We start from the raw sequence: 23,775 nt of genomic DNA, 5'->3' as shown, positions 1-23,775 counted from the left end.
CGCATTGTTCCACGTCTGGCCATTATGCTCTTTGTACAGTTTGTTTTATGTCGTCAATCTGAAGTGCTTTTCAACTGTGTACATGATTGATCAATAAATGGCATATAATATAGTTTCTGTTATCACCTATATCGTGAATAAATTAAGATTCAGACCTGCTGATCAGATCATTACTTCTGTTCTTCATAGTAGACTTCTCCTTTGTCTTCTGTGCTGGAGGATGAAAGAAAGTTGGAATTCTTATCATGTCTTTGTACTGACCAAGAAAATGTTATTAAAGCTTCTTTATTCTTTGACAGGTAACTTTCCTCAGATATCTGCAATACAGTCGTATTGCAACTGCTCGAATTACAGATGTCTTGTCCCATTAGACTGTACAATGTGAATATAGTATGACAAAGCAAAACGTCAGAGAGAATGAGTAATATCAACATGACAGTGTTAAGACTCTTTCTGTTCTATGATGTTATTGTTATTGATATTGTGAACCCTATTCTTCCATGGCAGCAACACACCTCCGAGCTGCTATGTCTAAGAGCAAGTGGCCCACAGTGGGTGGAGACGCTAAATTCTTTGTCCCATCTTGTAGATATGTTGTACCCTTACCTCATATTATGCTGTCTGAAACTTAAATATCAGTAGAAAAATATTAAATACAATGATCATCTTTTTGTTGTTTAGAAGGACAAGAGTGTAACCCATTATTATTCCTAGAATGATGTGTTACACCTAAAGTCTACTTCAGGTCACTCCAGATGGTTACTCGTAGGAATTTTACAGTAGTTACTGTTTCCAGTCATTTGTCACTGGTAGTGTAATGATACAGTAATAGATGTCTTTGCCTATTTATGTGCAGTACATCACACTCCGTAGTAATTTTCAATACGGCTCATGTCAGCTTATATGCCAGATTCTGGTGTGGTCCAATTCGAGGTAATGGTAGTGAACAACTGTAATGACATACCAGCTGATCGGTTTCTAGCAAGGATATAGGAGGTGAAAGAGATTTAATGAGTATTATGTTACAAGCAGCAAACAAAGAGTGGAAATCAGGAGGATTAAACTTGAAAAACACCAGGAAGCAAGTGAATGGCGATCTCATTAATACAGCTGCATTTATTATCACCTTCAGTTGTCTATCATTGCCTAATTATTAAACAGCACTGTTTATTTACGTTAAAGTGACACCATACACGCCAAACCTTATGCACTATTCCTAGTTCTAGCACTATGTTCTCACCACCAGAGGCTTCCAAGAGATGTGTACAATGTAGAAAATGCAGCTGACCTACATACAAAGAAAGAAACGTATATAACACAACATCACTATTCTGTCTGAACTGTTTAGTCAGTCACACCACTTGAAGTTGTGACTGTGCATTATTCTTTGAGAAAAATAAATTATGAGAAATTAAGGTTTCAAGGTGAATATCATACTTTGAAGCAAAGAAGTCGTGCATGGCTCAGAAACTGCCTACATTTGCCTAATTGTTTGCATCAATGGCCACATCAGAGCAATGGTTACTGTTACACAAATTTTTTCTCTTCTCCCCAATCCTATTCAACACCTCCTCATTAGTTATGTGATCTACCCATCTAATCTTCAGCATTCTTCTTTAGCACCACATTTCGAAAGCTTCTATTCTCTTCTTGTCTAAACTATTTATCATCCATGTTTCACTTCCATACATGGCTACACTCCATACAAATACTTTCAGAAACGACTTCCTGACACTTAAATATATACTTGATGTTAACAAATTTCTCTTCTTCAGAAACACCTTCCAGTCTACATTTTATATCCTCTCTAATTCGACCATCATCAGTTATTTTGCTCCCCAAATAGCAAAACTCCTTTACTACTTTAAGTGTCTCATTTCCTAATCTAATACCCTCAGCACCACCCGACTTAAATTGACTACATTCCATTATCCTCGTTTTGCTTTTGTTGATGTTCATCTTACATCCTCCTTTCAAGACACTATCCATTCCGTTCAACTGCTCTTCCAAGTCCTTTGCTGTCTCTGACAGAATTACAATGTCATTGGCGAACCACAAAGTTTTCATTTCTTCTCCATGGATTTTAATACCTACTCTGAATTTTTCGTTTGTTTCCTTCACTGCTTGCTCAATATACAGATTGAATAACATCAGGGAGAGGCTACAACCCTGTCTCACTCCCTTCCCAACCACTGCTTCCCTTTCATGCCCCTCAACTCTTATAACTGCCATTTGGTTTCTATGCAAATTGTAAATAATCTTTCTCTCCCTATATTTTACCCCTGCCACCTTCAGAATTTGAAAGAGAGTATTCCAGTCAATATTGTCAAAAGCTTTCTGTAAGGCTACAAATACTGGAAACATAGGTTTGCCTTTCCTTAATCTAGCTTCTGAGATAAGTCGTAGGGTCAGTATTGCCTCACGTGTTCCAATATTTCTACGGAATCCAAACTGATCTTCCCCAAGGTCGGCTTCTACTAGTTTTTCCATTCGTCTGTAAAGAATTCGCGTTAGTATTTTGCAGCTGTGACTTATTAAACTGATAGTTCGGTAATTTTCACATCTGTCAACACCTGCTTTCTTTGGGATTGGAATTATTATATTCTTCTTGAAGTCTGAGGGTATTTCGCCTGTCTCGTACATCTTGCTCACCAGATGGTAGAGTTTTGTCAGGACTGGCTCTCCCAAGGCCGTCAGTAGTTCTAATGGAATGTTGTCTACTCCCGGGGCCTTGTTTCGACTTAGGTCTTTCAGTGCTCTGTCAAACTCTTCACGCAGTATCATATCTCCCATTTCATCTTCATCTACATCCTCTTCCATTTCCTTAATATTGACCTCAAGTACATCGCCCTTGTATAGACCCTCTATATACTCCTTCCATCTTTCTGCTTTCCCTTCTTTGCTTAGAACTGGGTTTCCATCTGAGCTCTTGATATTCAGACAAGTGGTTCTCTTTTCTCCACAAGCCTCTTTAATTTTCCTGTAGGCAGTAGTTATCTTACCACTAGTGAGATAAGCCTCTACATTCATTTTTATGAATCCCTGAGATCTCGGGGCCATTTGGTGATAACGTAACTAGACATCCAACCTAAGGAATCTGAAAGTTCATTTCTCAAAGCTTTCAACCCTTGAAAAAATGTTAGCCACAAGACGTGGGATGCGAGTGCGACATGTCTGACCCCCTTTTACAGTCTTCCTATGCTCCCAGTGTGATTATCACTGCACATTGTATTGTTTTGATCATTCATTCTACCCGGAGATCCAGTTTTTTTTTTTCGGGGGGGGGTGTACACCAGCCTCCATACTCTATTCTTTGTGTTGATGTTGGAAACTTGCCACTTTCCAGTCATGCTGTATGTAATCATATTCTAACAAACATATATAATGGAGCAGTAGTTTAACGAGTGTTTGGGAACAATAAGGCCATTTTGAATTTGTGCAAAGAACTATATTTTAGAATATGATGCGACAGATATTTGTGCCAGTATGTCAAAATCACCATATTGGCTGCTTACAAAGTCCAAAGATTTGACAGCTTTTAAGAGAGAAAGCACTGCAAATGTCATTTTCAAAACTTTCTACCAAAAGAGGCAGGGATGATACGTAACAGTTAATTCAGAAATAAGAAAAGTTAACCAGATAGTAAAACAAAGCTATTCAAAGCCGTTGACATACAGTCGCAAGAAGTCTAGATCAAATCCGTACAGAAACTAGGTCATTGCACTGTATACTGCTATGCTTTGACGATAGGTTTCACAGAATAACAGCAAATGAAGGGTTCTTATGTAGCCCAATCATTTATACAGTGCTGTTGACAGGATTGTGTCATTGTCTTGTAATGCCGCTTGTAAGATGGAGTGGGGTTCTTCTGTTTGACAGTAAGTTTCTCTCTGACATGCTGTCGTGGTTGGTATGTGGAGATACAAAACTTTTGATAATACGAGGGCAGTTCAATAAGTAATGCAACACATTTTTTTTCTGAAACAGGGGTTGTTTTATTCAGCATTGAAATACACCAGGTTATTCCCCAATCTTTTAGCTACACAACACTATTTTTCAACGTAATCTCCATTCAATGCTACGGCCTTACGCCACCTTGAAATGAGGGCCTGTATGCCTGCACGGTACCATTCCACTGGTCGATGTCGGAGCCAACGTCTTACTGCATCAGTAACTTCTTCATCATCCGCGTAGTGCCTCCCACGGATTGTGTCCTTCATTGGGCCAAACATATGGAAATCCGACGGTGCGAGATCGGGGCTGTAGGGTGCATGAGGAAGAACAGTCCACTGAAGTTTTGTGAGCTCCTCTAGGGTGCGAAGACTTGTGTGAGGTCTTGCGTTGTCATGAAGAAGGAGAAGTTCGTTCTGATTTTTGTGCCTACGAACACGCTGAAGTCGTTTCTTCAATTTCTGAAGAGTAGCACAATACACTTCAGAGTTGATCGTTTGACCATGGGGAAGGACATCGAACAGAATAACCCCTTCAGCGTCCCAGAAGACTGTAACTATGACTTTACCGGCTGAGGGTATGGCTTTAAACTTTTTCTTGGTAGGGGAGTGGGTATGGTGCCAATCCATTGATTGCCGTTTTGTTTCAGGTTCGAAGTGATGAACCCATGTTTCATCGCCTGTAACAATCTTTGACAAGAAATTGTCACCCTCAGCCACATGACGAGCAAGCAATTCCGCACAGATGGTTCTCCTTTGCTCTTTATGGTGTTCGGTTAGACAACGAGGGACCCAGCGGGAACAAACCTTTGAATATCCCAACTGGTGAACAATTGTGACAGCATTACCAACAGAGATGTCAAGTTGAGCACTGAGTTGTTTGATAGTGATCCGTCGATCATCTCGAACGAGTGTGTTTGCACGCTCCGCCATTGCAGGAGTCACAGCTGTGCACGGCCGGCCCACACGCGGGAGATCAGACAGTCTTGCTTGACCTTGCGGCGATGATGACACACGCTTTGCCCAACGACTCATCGTACTTTTGTCCACTGCCAGATCACCGTAGACGTTCTGCAAGCGCCTATGAATATCTGAGATGCCCTGGTTTTCCGCCAAAAGAAACTCGATCACTGCCCGTTGTTTGCAACGCACATCCGTTACAGACGCCATTTTAACAGCTCCGTACAGCGCTGCCACCTGTCGGAAGTCAGTGAAACTATACGAGACGAAGCGGGAATGTTTGAAAATATTCCACAAGAAATTTCCGGTTTTTTCAACCAAAATTGGCCGAGAAAAAAAATGTGTTGCATTACTTATTGAACTGCCCTCGTATTTTAGAGTAACACCACAGCTTTATCAATTCAGAGGGGCTCTCTTGGCTGCGCAATCATTTTTGCTAGCCATCGTCTTCAGGATCCACCTGCTAGGTAAAATTATAGTGTACGTGCAGACTTTTATGTTGTCCTATAGGCAATAGAGGAGATGAGACATGCTTGAGAAAATATTTTTCTCGTTTTCTGTGATTCTCTCGGTGGCTTCCAAGCAATTCATCAGATTTAACTCAGGGAGAAAATAATACAGATGCTTGTAGATGTTTCCTCCTTCAGAAGTGGATAGGTACCAGGACATTCCTGGATGCAGTGAGTGAAAAAGCTGATGTAGTGGCCAAGGAAAGGTAGAAAGTGCCAAAATTGTGCCACTACCCTGCAAAATATTGCCACACTGTTACATCACAAGGTCACATGTCAACAGGAGGACAAGATGGTACTGACCATTCCTATTCAGCATTTTGTCCTCTGACCCATGGCTACATACTTTGGAAAAAGGGCTCACAAACATGTTGTGCTTTTGGCATACAAGTTTTAGTACACCAGTTTTAACAGTTGTGTACTATACACCAGTGAGAGGACAACAGTAAATTTAGGTAGAGACTTGCTTCAATTTTAGTTAATGACAAGATGAATTTCATAGGAGTTTTACAATTTTGGCTGAACTCCCAACTTGCTTTCTCTTGTCTGATTTTGCTTTGTTCACCTGAGATATTTGCATTATTTAGGCTTTTTTAACTTGCCACTTTCTCCGGTTTCTTGATCTCTATTTTCTTCCTGTCAGTGAAAGAGTGAACTTATCCAACTTTCCAGTGTTCAATTTTATTACTGCTTTTTGGTTGGAAGATCTTTTCTTGCATCAAAGAACATCCAAAGGTAACACTTGTTGCAAACACTGCTTGTATCATTAAATTGCCAATATTTGTAATAATGTTAAAATAATAAAATTTATATGTTTAAATTTTTATTAATTAGTTATTTTTTATTGTAGGGCACACTGAAAGGATTGCTTCCAGACCAGCTGGAAAAGCTTGATTGCCAGATTATTCTTGGAAATACTTACCATCTTGGTACAAGACCGGTAATTAGCACTAGTCTACAGTTATTTAATAAAACACAACTTGTCAGTTAAAACCCTATTGGATACACGTACTCTAAGCAGGTGGAAATATAGCAAAATTATGATCATATTTTGATATAGGCTTAGCAGAAATTTATTAGGTGGAAAACATTACACATGATTAAATATGTCACTGTTGAGTTCAGGTGAAGCATGAAATTTTAGCTCAAATATAGAATTCCGGCGTACTGAATCGAATCAGATTGGTTTCAGAGTTGCACCAGCTGTCAAATGTGACACTTTTATAACAGCATGTTTTGGGACTGTGTTATCCATTGTCAAGTGCTATGAGACAAGGAAAGGAATCAGTACATCACAATATGCACATACTGACAACCATATCAAATTATTTACATTGTCCAAAAACAAAGATGATGAGACTTACCAAACAAAAGCGCTGGCAGGTCGATAGACACACAAACAAACACAAACATACACACAAAATTCAAGCTTTCACAACAAACGGTTGCTTCATCAGGAAAGAGGGAGGGAGAGGGAAAGACGAAAGGATGTGGGTTTTAAGGGAGAGGGTAAGGAGTCATTCCAATCCCGGGAGCGGAAAGACTTACCTTAGGGGGGAAAAAAGGACAGGTATACACTCGCACACACACACATAGCCATCCGCACATACACAGACACAAGCAGATGTTTGTAAAGGCAAAGAGTTTGGGCAGAGATGTCAGAACTCCGGAGATGGGAACTTGCCCTTCAGTATATCCTCTCTTCTCGTTATCCGCCAGGCCTCAACCTCCGCCTGGCGGATAACGAGAAGAGAGGATATACTGAAGGGCAAGTTCCCATCTCCGGAGTTCTGACAGGTTGGTGTTAGTGGGAAGTATCCAAAATCAAAAACCCAGTAGCAAACATGCATTGTCAAAAATAAATGTCTTCCTAGAACGTCTCATGTTGCATGTTATATTCTCAAGGCATAGTTGCAAACTTAAAGACAGCCACTTTCACCTCCCAGAGCTAGTTCTTTCCTCCAATGCATATGTCACAGTCCCCAGCGATGCTACTGTCTATTATAAAATCTGTGATTGTCATATGTCAGATCCTATTAATTCTAAAAACCAATACTACACCTATGTTGCAACGTGTGCATCCATATAGAATGATCATCAGAAAACATTAAATCTATAGCTGCTATTGGAGGCTGCTTCCTAAGAAGGACATCACTAAAATTGGCCCAGTAATAACCCTTGGATACTTCTGTATTCTCATTTAACACGCTGACGCATTCATTTTTACAGTACAAAATACTTTCACTTCCTCTAAACTTGACAACCACCATCCTTTTTCCTCAAAGTGCAATACCGTTATGCTGTCTGTGATGTTACCAAATGAATGCTGCTTATTTTTGAGGTGCTTCGCCACTGACAGTGAGCTACTCTCTTCATTATTGTGCTTTTCCCCAAACATTAGTACTGTAAAGCACGTGCTTGCTCTGCCGGATCACATGACCACAAATAGATCCAGTTGTAACCTGGTGCTGCCAGGGTAGGTAAGCAAGTGCTGAGCTGTGCCAGGGTAGTTCATTTTTTGTAGTCCTCTGGGCCTGGTACTGGCAACAGTAATGGTCCATCAGTCAGAGCTCTCGCAAAGGAAATCATTAGAATCTCCAGTGCCTTACTACCACGAATTGCCACAGCAATGTGGAAGTGCCAATGACTACCTCAAGTATTGCCAGAAAGTGGCCTCTAAACCAGAGACTGCAGTCAAGTTTTGTATTGGCTGTCACCATTACTGTGTGTTGCAACTTTTCAACTCAAGTGCACTCAGTCTTTGTCAGTTGTTGGGGCCATCTTCCCAATTTCACTACTGTGTGTTACTATGTCTGGAGTTATTGGAGTAACAACAGCATCTATTGCTTAATTTCTGCATAAAATTTATTTTATATGTTACTGTACTGTACTTTTCTCAAACCATACCTGAGACACCATCTGGATTTTGTGAAATCAGCGTGTCCAAGTTATTTCATTGTTTTAGGATATACTAGTCTAGTGTGTTTTGCATTCACCAGTTTCAGAGAGAGTCTAGTAAAAATAGGAAAGTTTGTAAACTTTTGAAGCATATTCGCCACAAAAAATTTGGCATTGTTATGGAGAGCAATTGCTCAAGAAAATTTCAGGTTTCTTTCCAAGTGCAGTCACCAAAGTCCACAGCTGCTTTTTTTCCCTTTTTATGTTATTCTGTATTTCATACAGAAAATGTACAGCAAATTTGTGGCACAGCATGCAGCTGAACCTAACACATCTGATTTCAACGGCTGCTTCACTACCTGAGCCATCTGGATCCTTCCCTCCACCACCAGCTTTTCTGAACTGTGCAGATGGGTGATATCCTTACAATACATTTTCTGCTCCTGCCATTATCCCGACCTCAACTTATGGTAACATACTGTCCCCAACCCCCATCGCACTGTCCTATCATCTCCTCCCCATTCTCATCTTCCACCCTGTTTATTTGCAGCCCTCTGCCAATGCATCCACCCGTCTTTCCTCGCTGCTCTCCATTTTTCTTCCTTTTTTCCCCCCTGCTCCACAACCTCCTGACACTGCGCCTCATCCCTGCACACTCCACCAGACAGCATTCTTTTCTCTCTCTCTCCACCCATACACTATTATCCCTCCCCTTCCCCCCCCCTCCCCCAGATTTTGTCTGCAACTTGACATGTCTTCTTTAGGGTAAGTAGCAGTTTGTCTTTTCCTACATTGTTGATATTCCTATCTGGAGTTTTCATTGTTTGAAATTTGTGGGAGAAGAATGTATGATATACATTACAATAAATACTGCATGCACAGAGGCATTCAATCAATCCTTCTTCCTGCACTTCATATGCGAATGGAACAGAAAGAAACCCTAATAACTGGTACAGTGAGTTGTTCCTTCTGCCTTGCACATCACAGTGGTTTGCAGAGTATAGATGTAGATGTAGATGGTAGTGTTGCCCATATTTAGGCTAAATGAGTTTGAAATCATTCCAGGTGTATCAGATTTTTATCATTTTTTGCCAAATCATTCTTGCAAACAGTTGAATAATGTTGATGACTCCTTCACTCCTTTATATCCAAACAATACTAGTTCCATCTCTAGTACATTTCTGGAAATAAAGTACTACATTGAAGTAAATGGAAAGTATATGATTCTCAACTTTTTGTGTGTATTGTGTTTCTATTGTTTTCTTAATCTAAAAACACAATTTCATGTTAAATTATAATAATCATGTCTAATACAAACACTCAGATATAAAGACCTTCATGCTGTTGTTATAGGGATTTGACTTTGATCCACTTTATTTACAAAAGCATTAACTACATATTTGCAGAAACTTATTTGTCTGTTCTGCATTTTACTAAAGGAGTATTCCCCCACAATTTGGGATATGGTAGTAGCCACCGCTCTTTTTGTCAGTTGTTTTGTGTCTTGTTATATGTGTGTCCTTATTGTTTCACAGGGTCCAGATATTATTAAAAAAGCAGGAGGCCTGCATAAATTTATGGGCTGGAAGAGGGCCTTGTTGACAGATTCTGGTGGATTCCAGATGGTCTCACTGTTGAAACTTGCTGAAATAACTGAAGAAGGCGTAAAATTCAGGTCTCCATACAATGGTTGGTATCTTCAGTAATAGTTTATAGTGAAAGATTGTCAGTAAAATGTGAAACTATCTGTTTATCCAGTAGCAGTTACAGAGGAAAATATTTGTATTTAACATTTACTAATCATAGCAACAAAAGTATTACAAAGATTGAACGGAAAAAACTCTTAGAAACAGTTCTTTGTATGTGCTTTTTCTTGAACATTAATAGAGAGGGTACAGAGAGAAGAAGTTACAAGCCCTGTGTTGCTACAGGAACACTTCATATTGAGCATCTACTTAAATTTTTCTGATCGATAGTAATCATATTTTTTCTGAGAACTCATAGGTTGGACCCAATAGATAGTGCCCAATGGGTGGTGCCCATGAAGATCAGGGAAAGCCTCATCACTCATTTGAAACTGAATGCATGACGTGCCATTCACTACTGGCTACCACTGTGGATCTGTGCTCAGTATGATAGCTGAAGGTAAAACAAAACAGTACTGGTCCAGAGTCATTCGACTCTACCAATCCATAACTGGGAATCCAAGTGATCATGACAAAATACACAAAGATAATGTGTTCAGAGCAGCAAATTTTCCTCTCGCGGATGTTTACCTCTTTTTTTAATCCCAATTTCTGTACTGCATCATTCTACTTCATGCAGGGTCTGTTCTAAAAATTCATTTATTTAGTTACTTGCCAATTCCTCATGCCTTCGCCTGCATATGCTTTCAGCACATATATTAACAGCACTCCTCCTCCTCCTCTTTGAGTCTACCTCTTCCTCCCTCTGTCCACTCATCCTCCTACCTCTGTCAGTCTATCCCCTCCTCCCTACTCTCTCTCTCTCTCTCTCTCTCTCTCTCCCTCTCTCCCTCTCCCTCTCCCTCTCCCTCTCCCTCTCCCTCTCCCTCTCCCTCTCCCTCTCTCCCCCCCCTACTCTCTCTCTCTCTCTCTCTCTCTCTCTCTCTCTCTCTCTCTCTCTCTCTCTCTCCCCCCCTCTCCCTCTCTCCCCCCCCTCCTCTCTCTCTCTCTCTCTCTCTCTCTCTCTCTCTCTCTCTCTCTCTCTCTCCCCCTCCCCCTCTCTCACACTGTTTTTTCATCTCTGCCTCTCCCTCTCTTTGATCTTATCCTCCACCCCCCCCCCTCTCTCTCTCTCTCTCTCTCTCTCTCTCTCTCTCTCTCTCTCTCTGACTATACCCTCCTGTCCCTCTTAGTTTTCAACCTGCCCACTACCCCTCTACACCTTCCTCCCCTCCCTTAGTCCATTTCCTTGCCCATCTCGCTCAGTCCATCCACTCCTCTGTCCGTCTAAACCTGTCCCCAGCCATGATCATCAGCATGAGTAGCCTCTGCAACACAGTTCAGTAAAGCAGTCTGATACTGTTCCCACAACACAACTTGGCCATGCAGAACAGGCTACTCATCTGGGGCTTAAAATTATTCATTTGCCCCCTGACATACAGGCTACCATGCAAAGCTGGCTGATAGTACTAAAACTCGCATGTCATGAAGGTCAGCGTGTGTGTCAGGATGGAAAACTGTTTCTTGCCCCAGACATGTAGGTTGCCCTGTAAAGCAGTTTAATTTGTTAGGCCAATACTGTTCCCGCACAACATGCATGTCATGCAGGGTAGCCTATGAGCCAGGGACTGGAAAAAAACTATGCTTTTGCCCGTATCCCCATTCCTATTGGCAGCAGGAGATTATAAATCCCACAGTGCTGATTCTCATTAGGCCTGCTGTTTCTGTTCCAAATATAGTTGAAATTGAATCAAGGGTTTGGGAAGACATCTCACTCACTCACACACACACACACACACACACACACACACACACACACACACACACACAGATGTAAAGGCAAGATTAAAAATACCATCTACAACAATTTTTGTCTTTGTTACTGAGTTAGTTTTTTGAATTTATGATGTTATTTCGTTATTTGTTTTTCTGCATACTGTACCATACTTCATCATGTATTTGTGCATTACTATGAAACGTGCAACCAGAATGCTGAAATTGCCATCAAATGGACCATCGATATGTCCTCACTCATATGCTGTGCATAATGCCATTATGGAGGTGAGAAAAACAACCCTTAGGTGATACTACAATATGCAGCAATTGATATATGTAAACATGTACAGACCAACACATATGGCACGTCTGTCTGCAAGATAATGTTCATCCGTGAGTAAGAACAAAGAGAATGGCCAGCCAGCATTCCTTTTTCAGTATCAATTATATTAAAAATGTAAGAAGTTATAGAATTCATACAATAAGACTAGAGTATCCTTAATTTGGCACTTTGGTTGTATGTATTTTGTGGTAATGTAAAGTGAAATGGTAGTTCTTGCATACAGTCATGGGTACTCACAACATCAAATATTTGTTTGTTTCATTGAAGTCTGTAAATTGTACTAAGGTGGTTCAGGTAATTTTAATGTCATTCTTAGTGTATGAGTTGTATTTTCTTAATTCATGTTTTAATTTTTTAGGGTTTTGCAGAACCACTTGAAATTGTATATAGGTCAAAATCCACAGTGGAATAAATTGAGTGTCGTACCACTGACAGTCACCTGGTGAAAACGTTGCAATTTCATAAGTACAATATGACTGTCACCAACCAAAGTGAAAATATTTCTGTCACCCTTTCAGGAGCTACACTCATTTATTGGCTACTTTCAGTGATTCTTACAAGATCAGTTATCCGCATGGACTGACCACATAGAATTTATCATTCTCTCTTCAATATCTTCATTTGTTTTTCTTGTTACTTCAGATTTCCCTGTTCATTCTGTCATGTTTCTAAAACTCTTGAAAGAATATTCTTCATAAACAATGGTGAGAATTACTTGCCTAACATGTCTTCACCTTCTTTTTTTGTACTACACAAAAATCCTGAGAATTAACATGGGTAGATCAGATAACCAATAAGGATGTACTGAATAAAATTGTGGGGAAAAAAAAGAAACTCGTGGCACAACCTCACTAAAAGAAAATATAAGTTTATAGAATACAAGCTGAATCATCAAGAAGTAGTTAATTTGGTAATGGATGGAAATGCGGGAAGGAGGGATAAACATTTTAGAGGGAGACCAGTGTTGGAATAGAGTAATAGGCTTAAAACTTGTGTAGGTTACATTAGTTATTCAAAGATAAAGAGATTTTCACAGTATAGACTAAGAGCTGTATCAAACCAGCCTTTGGACTGAAAAATACAACACCAAATAACGTAAAATATGTCCAGTGCGGCTGTTTATAATCACTGAATATCATTGCTAACATACTCACTCCTTTTTGTCTGTTGGTTTTGAGTTTTTAAAATTGGTTTGAGTATGACTTGCTTTTTGATTTAGCTGCTTCTCTGCTACATCTAATATGCATTTGTTGACGAAATTATTTAATTGGATAGGAAAAAAAGTACTTACCGAGTGGGGGAAGAACACACACATGAAAGACAGTTGTAAGTGGTAAGCTTTCGGAGCCATTGGCTCCTTCTTCAGGCAGAAGGGTTGAAGATGAAGGAAGGAGGGTGAAGCAAAAGGACTGAAGAGGTCTAGGAAAAGGGGTACATTTCGGGAAAGTCACCCAGAACTGCAGGTCAGGAGAGACTTACCATGTGGGATAAGCAGGAAAGACTGATTGTTGGGGAGCATCTGGTAGCAGAATACATGAGGTGTGATCAAAAAGTAATGGAAATTTTTGTTTTCCTTAAAGAATATTTCTTTATTTATTAAAATCAACTGTGTCCCCTTCATAGTAATCCCCCTCAGATATAATACACTTTTGCCAGCACTTTCTCCAATCTTGGAAGCATTTCTGAATGTTATTTTTTGTTATGGAGTTCATCTCCTTCAGTGATTCTGTTTTTATCTCATATATATCCGGTAAATACGATGACTGAGGCAACATAATCAGTTTGTTTTTTGCCAAAAAATCATGAACAAGTACTGAGATGAGATGTGAGCAGGAACATTAACATGATGTAATTTCTACTAGTGGTTTTGCCACAATTCTGGTCGCTTTCTGCAGATTACTTCACACAAACAGTGGATAACTTCCAGGTAGTATTCCTTGTTGATCATACAACCATAAGGCAGGAACTCGTGATGCACTGTCCCATTGCAATTGAAGAAAACAGCGAGAAGAACCTTCACATGTGATTGACTTGTCATTAAACCACCTCGTGATGCACTGTCCCATTGCAATTGAAGAAAACAGCGAGAAGAACCTTCACATGTGATTGACTTGTCATTAAACCCCCCCCCCATCTTCACCCTTCAGGCAGTTTCCATAGGGAGAGGTTCTGGATCGTTGTCGACGTCACTCAGCAATTCCTGAGCAATGTCTACGCAACATCATTCATGGTCAAAACATCCGAAAACGTCGCATGGCATGAGCCAAAGGATATGCCAGCATCATCAGCATAGTAACCAAAACCAGCCGCGAGAACGCCTTGGGCTGCGGGATCGGAGCCGCCAGGTGGGGAAGCTGCCGGCGCTGGAGCACACACCACCGGGTAAACACAAGGACGAGTTAGACGACAGACCAACGACAACCGACAACAACAGACAACGACCGACTATGACCGACACAACAAGGAAGAGATAAACAACGGAGGCTTGTAGAAACCACAACACCAAACACCAAACACCAACAGTAAATCCACTCGGAACCAGAGCCAGGCAAATGTCAACAACGAGCACCGATCAGAAAGCAGTACCGCCGAGATATAGACGCAATACAGAGTGAGTACCAGACTGGCTGGACTAGGGCAGAGTGGGTCCCTATATACAAAACCGGAGGGAGCGGCTATTGGCCGCGGTCTGCACGTGGTGTAGCGGTGACGCCCTCGCTGTGCGGAAGAGCGGACGCAGAGCCCTCTATGGGCTCGCCACGTCCATTTGTTCTGGCACGTGTTCAACTTCCGCGGCAGGAGGTACTAGAATCAGCAACCTTGCTGATGGTGATTCAGCACTAAATATTCATAACAGCTGAAAATGCAAATATGTGTACCAACAAGTAAAAAAAAATTGTAAATTGACTTAGGAAGCCTGCAAAACTAAAAAATTACCATTTTTTTTTTTTTTGTATCATACCTCTCACACTTTTATCATACCTCGTAAACCTGAGCACAACATACTTGACTTCAATCGTTACTTCACAACAAACGCCATCTCGATCCTCCATCCCATTCCATTCCACCTCACCCCACCACAAATACTATCTTCTCTGACTGATGTAGATGGGAATTGTACTTCGGATCCCACAATCTTCCTTGCTTCCATCTCTGCTAGCTTCTGTCTTACATCCATCTCCATCCATCACCTTGTGCAGCCCAAGTCACAGCATTACTCCACACCCAAAGTGTCTTCTCAGTTGTCTCCCTCTTCCTCTGTCCCCTGCACCCCATTCAGTCATATTCTTCATTTGATTGTGTACCACGTGCATCGTCACTTGCCTGCACCAAGGTGGCATAGCCGGCACTACATTCTTATCCCATAATCTGTTGCCCTTCTGTTCCAGCTGTCAGCCACCTCCAGGATAAATCATATTAATATTGAGTAAGACCACCTGTAGTCATGATAATGGCCTCAACTTAACAAGGAAGAGAATCAGTGTCCACAAGTTTCTTCGGGTACATTATAGCCAGTTGAAACATTTCATTGATGATGAGATCCTGTAGAGCAATCAAATTGTTGGTAATGTTAAGTGCTGAGTTTCATCCACTGTTCCAAATAGTTCCAAACATTTTCTATAGTTTTAAGATTGTGTTATTTAGCAGGTGGGTACCAACAAGTAAAAAAAAAAAATAGTAAATTGACTTATGAAGCCTGCAAAACTGAATCTTAGTTAAACCAGGAACTTTGACATGCAGCTCCTTGAACATGGCTGTTGGTGTCATGGAAGCCAGGAGTGCTCAGAGCAGACTTGTCATGAAGATGTAGACGAGAGCACTGCACTTGCTGGCAGAGACTGTTAAAATAAATAACCCGATTCATATTCGTGGTCCCGCTATCTGATGGGTTCATGCTTGGCTACCACAGGTCCCCAGCCTTTGCAGCATCTCTTAGCTTCTGTACTGCATGTCTATCCTCTCGCTATTCTTTTCCCCCTCCTTCAGAATTTTTTCTTTCTTCGTTCACATTCCCTTAGCCTTCCTCCACTTCGGCATTTGAGGTTTTCCTTTTTCTTTTTCCTCCCTGTGTCTGGGTAATGCATACTTCCCAGCACCAGGTAGGTTTCGCAAGTACTGCCTGGTACAGGCCAGTCTGCGCTGCTACCTTTCCAAATTGTCGATTGGTCCGTGTGTCAGTTGTTCAGGAGGTGTGAAAAATCATCTAAGGCAGGTGTGCCCCCTTCTGAAGGGGCCCCCAGTTGGATGGAGCATGCCATCGGAGATGCTGGCAATCATGGGGATTTTCTTGCAATGAGTCAATCATCTTCACAGTCAACAGCCACCTAACATAAACAGAATGAGGCTAACCATTCGAAGACCATCCCAGCTGCATCAAGGCTCCTCATGGTTTCACGTACTGAAGACGGGCAGTTGTTGGCCCCGTAAAAATCCTGCTCTCATTTATGTAATGGCACTTTGCTTTTGGAGACTACTTCTGATCCTCAAGCACAACTACTGCGTGCAGCTTTGCACCTCCGTGGCTATCCTGTTAGTGCCGAGGCCCATCGAACACTGAATTCTTCCCGTGGTGTTACTTAACACTACGCTCTCGATGGTCTGATCGAGGCTGAAATCCAAACATGCTTCTCTGACCAGAGTGTTATTGCCGCCCATCGGGGGATGAAAAAAGTAGATGCCTCCTTAGTGCCCACTTGCACTCTCTTTCTCACTTTTGATGGAGTGGTTCTTCTATCAAAGATCAAAGCAGTCAGACCATATATTCTGAACCCGATGCCTGCTACCAGTGTCACCATTACAACCACACTCAAGAATCCTGTCGACAGTGCAATTGTCCCATATATCTCGATTGAGTGGGCCGTCCAGGAGATCCGGGTGAAGAAAAAAGTGCCTTAACCAGTCACTTGCAAGTTGTAACTGGTCGGAAACCCTGCATTCTACCATCTTGCACCTACAGTACTATTCTTCCTACATCTCGCTCAATGAAGGACGTGCCCATGCAGACATGCAACCTAAAATTTAGCACCACGGTTGTGACATCGCGCAGTGTCGTGGTAGTGTACCTGTCTCCTCCTCCAGCTGTGAAACGTGCCACCAAGCTCTCACCTTACAGGGCAAAGTCACCAGCAGACCGTAAAAGACAAAAATACTCCCACATAGAATTCCCATGTGCCTCCAGCCAACCAATGCCTCTGCTAACCGGAAAGGCTTGAAGAAGTCAAAGGCAAGCAGTCCTCTCCTTCGCCAACTCAAAGATCCTCTTTGAAATCTGTTGCCACGTGATACCCTCACCCAGCCGACTTCTGTGTCGCCGGTGCACACTACCAGCCATTTTTCTGGTCCGGACTCCACAGGCCAACAGCAGAACAATGCCGACACTTCTGTAGACCCCGTGGAGCAGGATCCTGTTGCCTCTGTGCCGTGTAGCACTGAGTCTTCAAAAGCTGGCACTCAGCAGCCGCTAAGGTGACACTCCTTCATTTTTCCTCGTCATAACTCTCCTCCAATAGAACATTCATGGCATTCAATCCAACAAAGAGGATTTACAGCTGCTCTTAGAAATCGCAGTGTCCACTTGTTCTCTGCCTTCAGGAAACAAAATTGCATCCTCACGACCACCCCTCCTGCGGGTTCAGGGGTTAGAATAGGCCCGCGTTATTCCTGCCTGTCGTAAGAGGCAACTAAAAGGAGTCTCAAACTTTTCGGCCTTATATGATGGTCCCCTGTTGGGTTTGACCTCCATCTCACAAAATTTTCCGAAGAGCGAGCCGATTGGGGAAGGGTGCCTTACTTGGTGCATTGTGTCCATCTTGCGATCAGACCTTTCGCCAGCTTATTCGCCGTTGAATTGCAGTCCTGTGCCCACTCTCCATCTGTTGGGCATGACTACGTTCCTGCGTGCAGATTACACCTTGCACTGTGCAGTGCCTCTTTCTGCACTGACGGCGACCATGGACCACATGTTACCTAACATCCAGCACAGTAGCCAGTCCGTTGTGGTGGGGCCGCCATGTACCCTGTTGGTTGTAGCCCCCTGACAACACAGGGATCGCTCTACTGATGTCTGCGCCGTTAACTCCCCACGTATGCCAAGGAGTAGATGCTCATCTCCCTGGGGCATCGGGACTCCCGGCAATGGCCATCCTGCCAGGTGGCGCCTGTGGGGAGGGCCCTTGGTCGGAGTAGGTGGCATCAGGGCGGATGACCCGCAATGAAGCGTGGTACATTGTTTCTCGCTGGTGGCCAGCCGCCAGCACTCTCTAAGCGTTCGAGGGCTCATTTTAAAGTTAATATTTATGACCCCAAATCATTCCCCTCCCTGGCAACACCGTGGGAGGAACGAAAGGCAATGAATGACAGTGACACGTATTCACCCAGGTATCTCGTCTGTACCAGAGCTGATGGGGAATCCTTTGTATCCGTGAAGCCTCAGTTCTTTGTAGAGCATTTAGAGGACAAGTTTGGGGAGGTGGAGGGCTTGTCCAAAATGCACTCTGGGTCAGTTTTGATAAACACGGCATCCTCCGGCCAGTCACGCAGGTTACTTGCTTGTGACAAGTTGGGGGATGTTAACGTTACCATCACACCACATAAGAGTTTAAATATGGTCCAGGGTGTTATTTTCCATAGGGACCTACTTTTGCAGTCTGATGACAAGCTGCGCGCCAACTTAGAGCGTAGAGGTGTTCATTTTGTCCGGCGCATTCATCCGGGTCGGAGGGACAATCAGGTTGCTACCGGTGCCTTCATCTTGGCCTCCGAGGGTGATACATTACCGGAGAAGGTCAAGGTGATGGTCTACCGTTGTGACATCAAGCCCTATATCCCTCCCCCAATGCGGTGCTTTAAGTGCTGGAAGTTCGGCCATATGCCTTCCCGCTGCACTTCCAGCCTCACATGTCGACATTGCGGACGCCCATCTCATCCCGATACTCCATGTGCTCCGCCTCCAATCTGTGTCAACTGTGGAGAGCCTCATTCACCTTGCTCGCCAGACTGCAGGATCTTGCAGAAAGAACGCAAAATCATGGAATTTAAGACCCTGGACCGACTGACTTACCCTGAGGCTAAGCGGAAATTTGAATGGCTACATCCCGTGCGCATGATGGCATCTTATGCCTCAACTGTCAATCCTGCTCCAGCTCCTTTAGCTGCACCACAAACAGTCAGCTCTCAGAGTCAGAGGACCTCACCTGCCCCCTTGACGATGGGGGCCCCTTCTCTCGCTGTTGCTCCCACACCATCTACCTCGGGAACAGCACCCACTAAACCACCAGGGACACAGGTCCCCATTTCTAAGCCGGAGAAGCGTAAGTCTTCTTCGGCTTCTCTCGCTCGGAAGGGATCCCTTGGGTCACTCCCTTCCCAGGTTCCTACCAGCGGCACAGCAGACACCAACCAGTGGATGAAGAAGCCACAGGTCGCTGGTTGTCGAGCTTCGCGGTCGTCTTCGGTCCCGAAGACTGACTCCAATAAGCCCTCTCAGCAGCGGCAACCAAAGGAACAGCGAGACAAAACGACACTGAAGACTCGTAAGACCAAAGCACCTGCGGTGGCACCTACTCCACCGCTACCTACAAGCTTTGCGTCTGAGGATGTGGTGGGGATTCTTGCATCCGCTGAGGACCTTGATCTCGCCAGTCCCTCAGACGCAATAGTTAGCACTTGCCCAGGTGCCCCATCGGAGGCAGCAGGTGACCCAGCGGCGTAATTTGCCTTCCCAGTCCCTTCACGCCTTTTTCAGCCATGGACAATATCATCCTCCAATGGAACTGCAGCGGTTTCTTCCACCATCTAGCTGAGCTCCGACAGCTTATCAGCCTTCACCCTTTCTTCTGCATTGCTATTCAGGAAACTTGGTTTCCAGCAATGCGAACCCCCGCCCTCCGTGGCTATCGGGGTTATTATAAGAACCGGGCAGCTTATGAAAGGATGTCTGGTGGCGTCTGCATATATGTCCTTAACTCTCTTCACAGCGAGTCTATCCCTCTACAAACAGCTTTAGAGGCTGTCGCTGTTCGGGTGTGGACGCCACAGGCTGTTACCGTCTGCAGTCTTTACCTTCCACCGGAGGGTGATGTCACGCAGCATGTCCTGGCTGCGCTGATAGCCCAATTACCGCTACCTTTCTTATTACTGGGCGACTTCAGCGCCCATAACCCTCTGTGGGGTGGGTCAGTGATGACAGGTCGAGGTGCCACCATTGAGCATTTATTGGCACAGCTCGATCTTTCGCTGTTAAATGATGGTTCCTTCACACACTTCAGTGTGGCGCATGGCACGTACTCCGCCATTGACCTTTCGATCTGCAGCTCTAGCCTCTTACCATCTGTCCAATGGAGAGTGCATGACGACCTGTGTGGTAGTGACCACTTTCCGATCTTTCTGTCACTGCCACAGCGTCAGTCTTCTGGGCGCCCTTGCAGGTGGGCAATGAATCAGGCTGACTGGGACTTGTTTTCCTCCATTGCCGCTATGGAGCCTCTCTCTAATGATGGCATTGATGCGGTGGTTCAATCGGTCACCACAGGCATCGTTACTGCCGCCGAATCTGCGATTCCCCGTTCTTCTGGGTCCCCTCGGCGCCGGACTGTGCCTTGGTGGTCGCCTGAGATCAGTGAAGCGATTAAAGATCGCTGGCGGGCGCTCCAGCGTCACACGCGACATCCTTGCATTGAACACCTCATTACCTTCAAACGTCTGCGTGCGCGGGCCCGCCGCCTTATCCGCCAAAGCAAGCAGGAGTTCTGGTAGCAGTATGTGTCCACCATTGGCCTCCATGTCTCTCCATCGCAGGTCTGGGCCAAGATCCGACGCCTGTATGGCTATCGGACCCCTGTCAGCGTCCCTGCGCTCTCACTGAATGGAGCAGTTTGTACAGACTCCGACGAAATTGCCAACAGCTTGGCAGAGCATTTTGCTCTGAGTTCCGCTTCTTCCAATTACCCACTGGCCTTCCGCTCCATTAAAGAGCGGATGGAACTTCGGAGCCTTTCTTTTCACACCCACCATCCTGAATCTTACAGTGTTCCATTCAGTGAGTCGAAATTTCGCAGTGCCCTCACCGCTTGTCCTGATACCGCTCCTGGGCCAGATAGCATCCACTGTCAGATGCTGAAACACCTTTCAGTGGACTGCCAGCGACGGCTCCTCGACCTTTACAACCGCATTTGGGTCGAGGGTGAGTTTCCGTCGCAATGGAGGGAAAGTATTGTTATCCCCATTCTGAAACCTGGGAAGAACCCATTGGAGGTGGACAGCTACCGTCCCATTAGCCTCACCAACGTTATTTGCAAGTTGCTTGAACGGATGGTGAGCCGGCGGTTGAACTGGGTACTGGAGTCACAGGGCCTTCTGGCTCCGTCTCTGGGTGGGTTCTGTAAAGGCCGCTCCGCCGCCGAAAAGCTGGTGAGTCTGGAGTCGGCCATCCGTACTGCCTTTGCCCGCCGTCAGCACCTGGTCACTGTCTTTTTCGACATGCGGAAGGCGTACAATACGACATGGCGTCATCACATCCTTTCTACGCGTCATGGATGGGGTCTTCGGGGCCCTCTGCCGATCTTTATCCGCAATTTTCTGTCGTATCGTACCTTCTGCGTCCAAGTCGCAGCCTCCCATAGTTCCTCCCGAGTCCAGGAGAACGGGGTACCACAGGGATCTGTTCTTAGTGTCTGCCTGTTTTTAATTGCAATAAACGGTCTCGCTGCAGTGGTGGGAAATTCTGTCTCCGCTTCCCTGTATGCTGACGACTTCTGCCTTTACTATAGCTCTATTGGCATTGCAGCTGCTGAACGTCAGCTACAAGGCACAATCCGCAAGGCGCAGTCTTGGGCTGTAGCACATGGTTTTCAGTTTTCGGCTGCCAAGACCCGCGTTATGCATTTCTGCCGGCGCCAAACGGTCCATCCTGAGCCGTGGCTTTCTCTTGACGGCGAACTTCTTGCTGTGGTGGAGACCCACAGGTTTTTGGGTGTAGTTTTTGATGCCCGGTTGACTTGGCTGCCTCATATTCTGCCGCTTAAACAGGCATGTTGGCAGCATCTAAATGCTCTGCGATGCTTGAGCGACACCAGCTGGGGCGCCAACCGATCTACCCTGTTACGGCTCTACGAGGCATTAATCCAGTCTCGTCTGGGTTACGGGAGCCTGGCTTATGGCTCAGCATCCTTGTCTGTGTTGCGGGTGCTGTACCCAATCTTACACAGCGGAATACGACTTGCCACTGGTGCCTTCCAGACCAGCCCTGTGGACAACATACTAGTGGAGGCAGGTGTCCCTCCCCTGTGGTTACGGTGCCGTTTACTGGCCGCTTATGCTGTCCATGTTTTTAGCTTTCCCGGGCATCCCAACTATCGTCTCCTGTTCCCGCAATCGGTCGTCCATCTGCCAGAACGTCGGCCCCGGTCAGGTTGTACGATCGCGGTCCGCATCAAAGAGCTTCTCTCCGGGCTTAGGGTTTTCACTGTGCCACCTCCTTTCCGGGCCACTTTGCGTACACCCCCATGGTGTGTTCCTCGCCCTTGCCTTCGGCTCGACTTGGCACGGGGCCCGAAGGACTCAGTCCCTCCAGAGGCCTTCCGCCGCCGCTTTTATTCCATCCTGGCCCCGTATCAGGGCTCTGGCATTGTATACACTGACGGTTCGATGGTTGCTGGTCGTGTCGCTTATGCGCTAACTCTAGGGGACCATTCCGAACAACGTTCCTTGCCGGATGGCTGCAGCGTTTACACTGCTGAGCTGGTCGCCATCTTTCGTGCCCTAGAGTATATCTGCTCCTGCTCAGGTGAGTCCTTCGTTATCTGTAGCGATTCCATGAGCGGTTTACGAGCTCTCTACCAGTGTTTCCCTCGTTCTCGTCTGGTGATGGCTATCCAGGAGTCCATGCATACTCTTGCCCGTTGCAGCCGCTCTGTGGTCTTAGTGTGGACCCCCGGTCATGTCGGTATCCCGGGCAATGAATATGTTGACCGCCTGGCGAAAGAGGCCATCAATAAACCATCTCTGGACATTGGCCTGCCAGAGACGGATTTGCGAGCAGTCCTCCGCCGAAAAGTTTTTGCGCTTTGGGACGCTGAAGGCGTGATCGGATCACGCCCAATAAACTCCGTGCCGTTAAGGAGACGACGACTGTGTGGCGGTCATCCATGAGAGCCAACCGCAGGGACTCAGTCATCCTTTGTAGGCTCCGCATTGGCCACTCCCAGCTGACACACAGTTACTTACTGCATCGGGAGGACCCTCCTCTGTGTCGCTGCGGGGCGGCTTTGACAGTGGCCCGCATTTTGCTGGCCTGCCCCCTTTTAGCTGTGGTCAGGCAGACATTTGCGCTCCCTGATACGCTCCCTGCCCTTTTAACTGATGACCCTGCTATGGCTGGCTTAGTTTTACGTTTTATTCGAGCAGGGGGTTTTTATCATTTAATATGAGTGTTTATGTTTTATTTTATTGTTTTGTGTTGATTCTGGCCTTTGGCCTACGGTTTTAAACTGAGTTGTTAATGTGTTCTCGGTGGTTGGCTTTTCCTTTTTTTATTCTATGGTCGGCCAACCACCGCCACACTCCGTGTGATTTTAATTTGTTATATCTGTTCTTTGTCTGAGTTTTTCTTGTCCTGTATTGTCTGTTGTCTCTATTATCCGTTTTTTTTTTTACTC

The 23,775-nt window shown here is 44.7% G+C and overlaps 1 protein-coding gene across 1 annotated transcript in view; it reads left to right on the top strand.

Annotated features, from left to right (window-relative positions):
* LOC124797859 (queuine tRNA-ribosyltransferase catalytic subunit) overlaps positions 1 to 23,775 on the top strand; it is a 53,915-nt gene that overhangs the window by 6,683 nt on the left and 23,457 nt on the right. Inside the window, exons 2-3 of the mRNA XM_047260930.1 lie at positions 6,270 to 6,359; positions 9,853 to 10,006. Coding sequence (XP_047116886.1) covers positions 6,270 to 6,359; positions 9,853 to 10,006 — 244 coding nt within the window. The remainder of the gene's footprint in view (positions 1 to 6,269; positions 6,360 to 9,852; positions 10,007 to 23,775) is intronic.

Source organism: Schistocerca piceifrons, chromosome 5 (genome assembly GCF_021461385.2).
Source record: "Schistocerca piceifrons isolate TAMUIC-IGC-003096 chromosome 5, iqSchPice1.1, whole genome shotgun sequence".
Classification (NCBI taxonomy): Eukaryota; Metazoa; Arthropoda; class Insecta; order Orthoptera; family Acrididae; genus Schistocerca; species Schistocerca piceifrons.
This window is presented reverse-complemented; position numbering and strand designations above follow the sequence as displayed.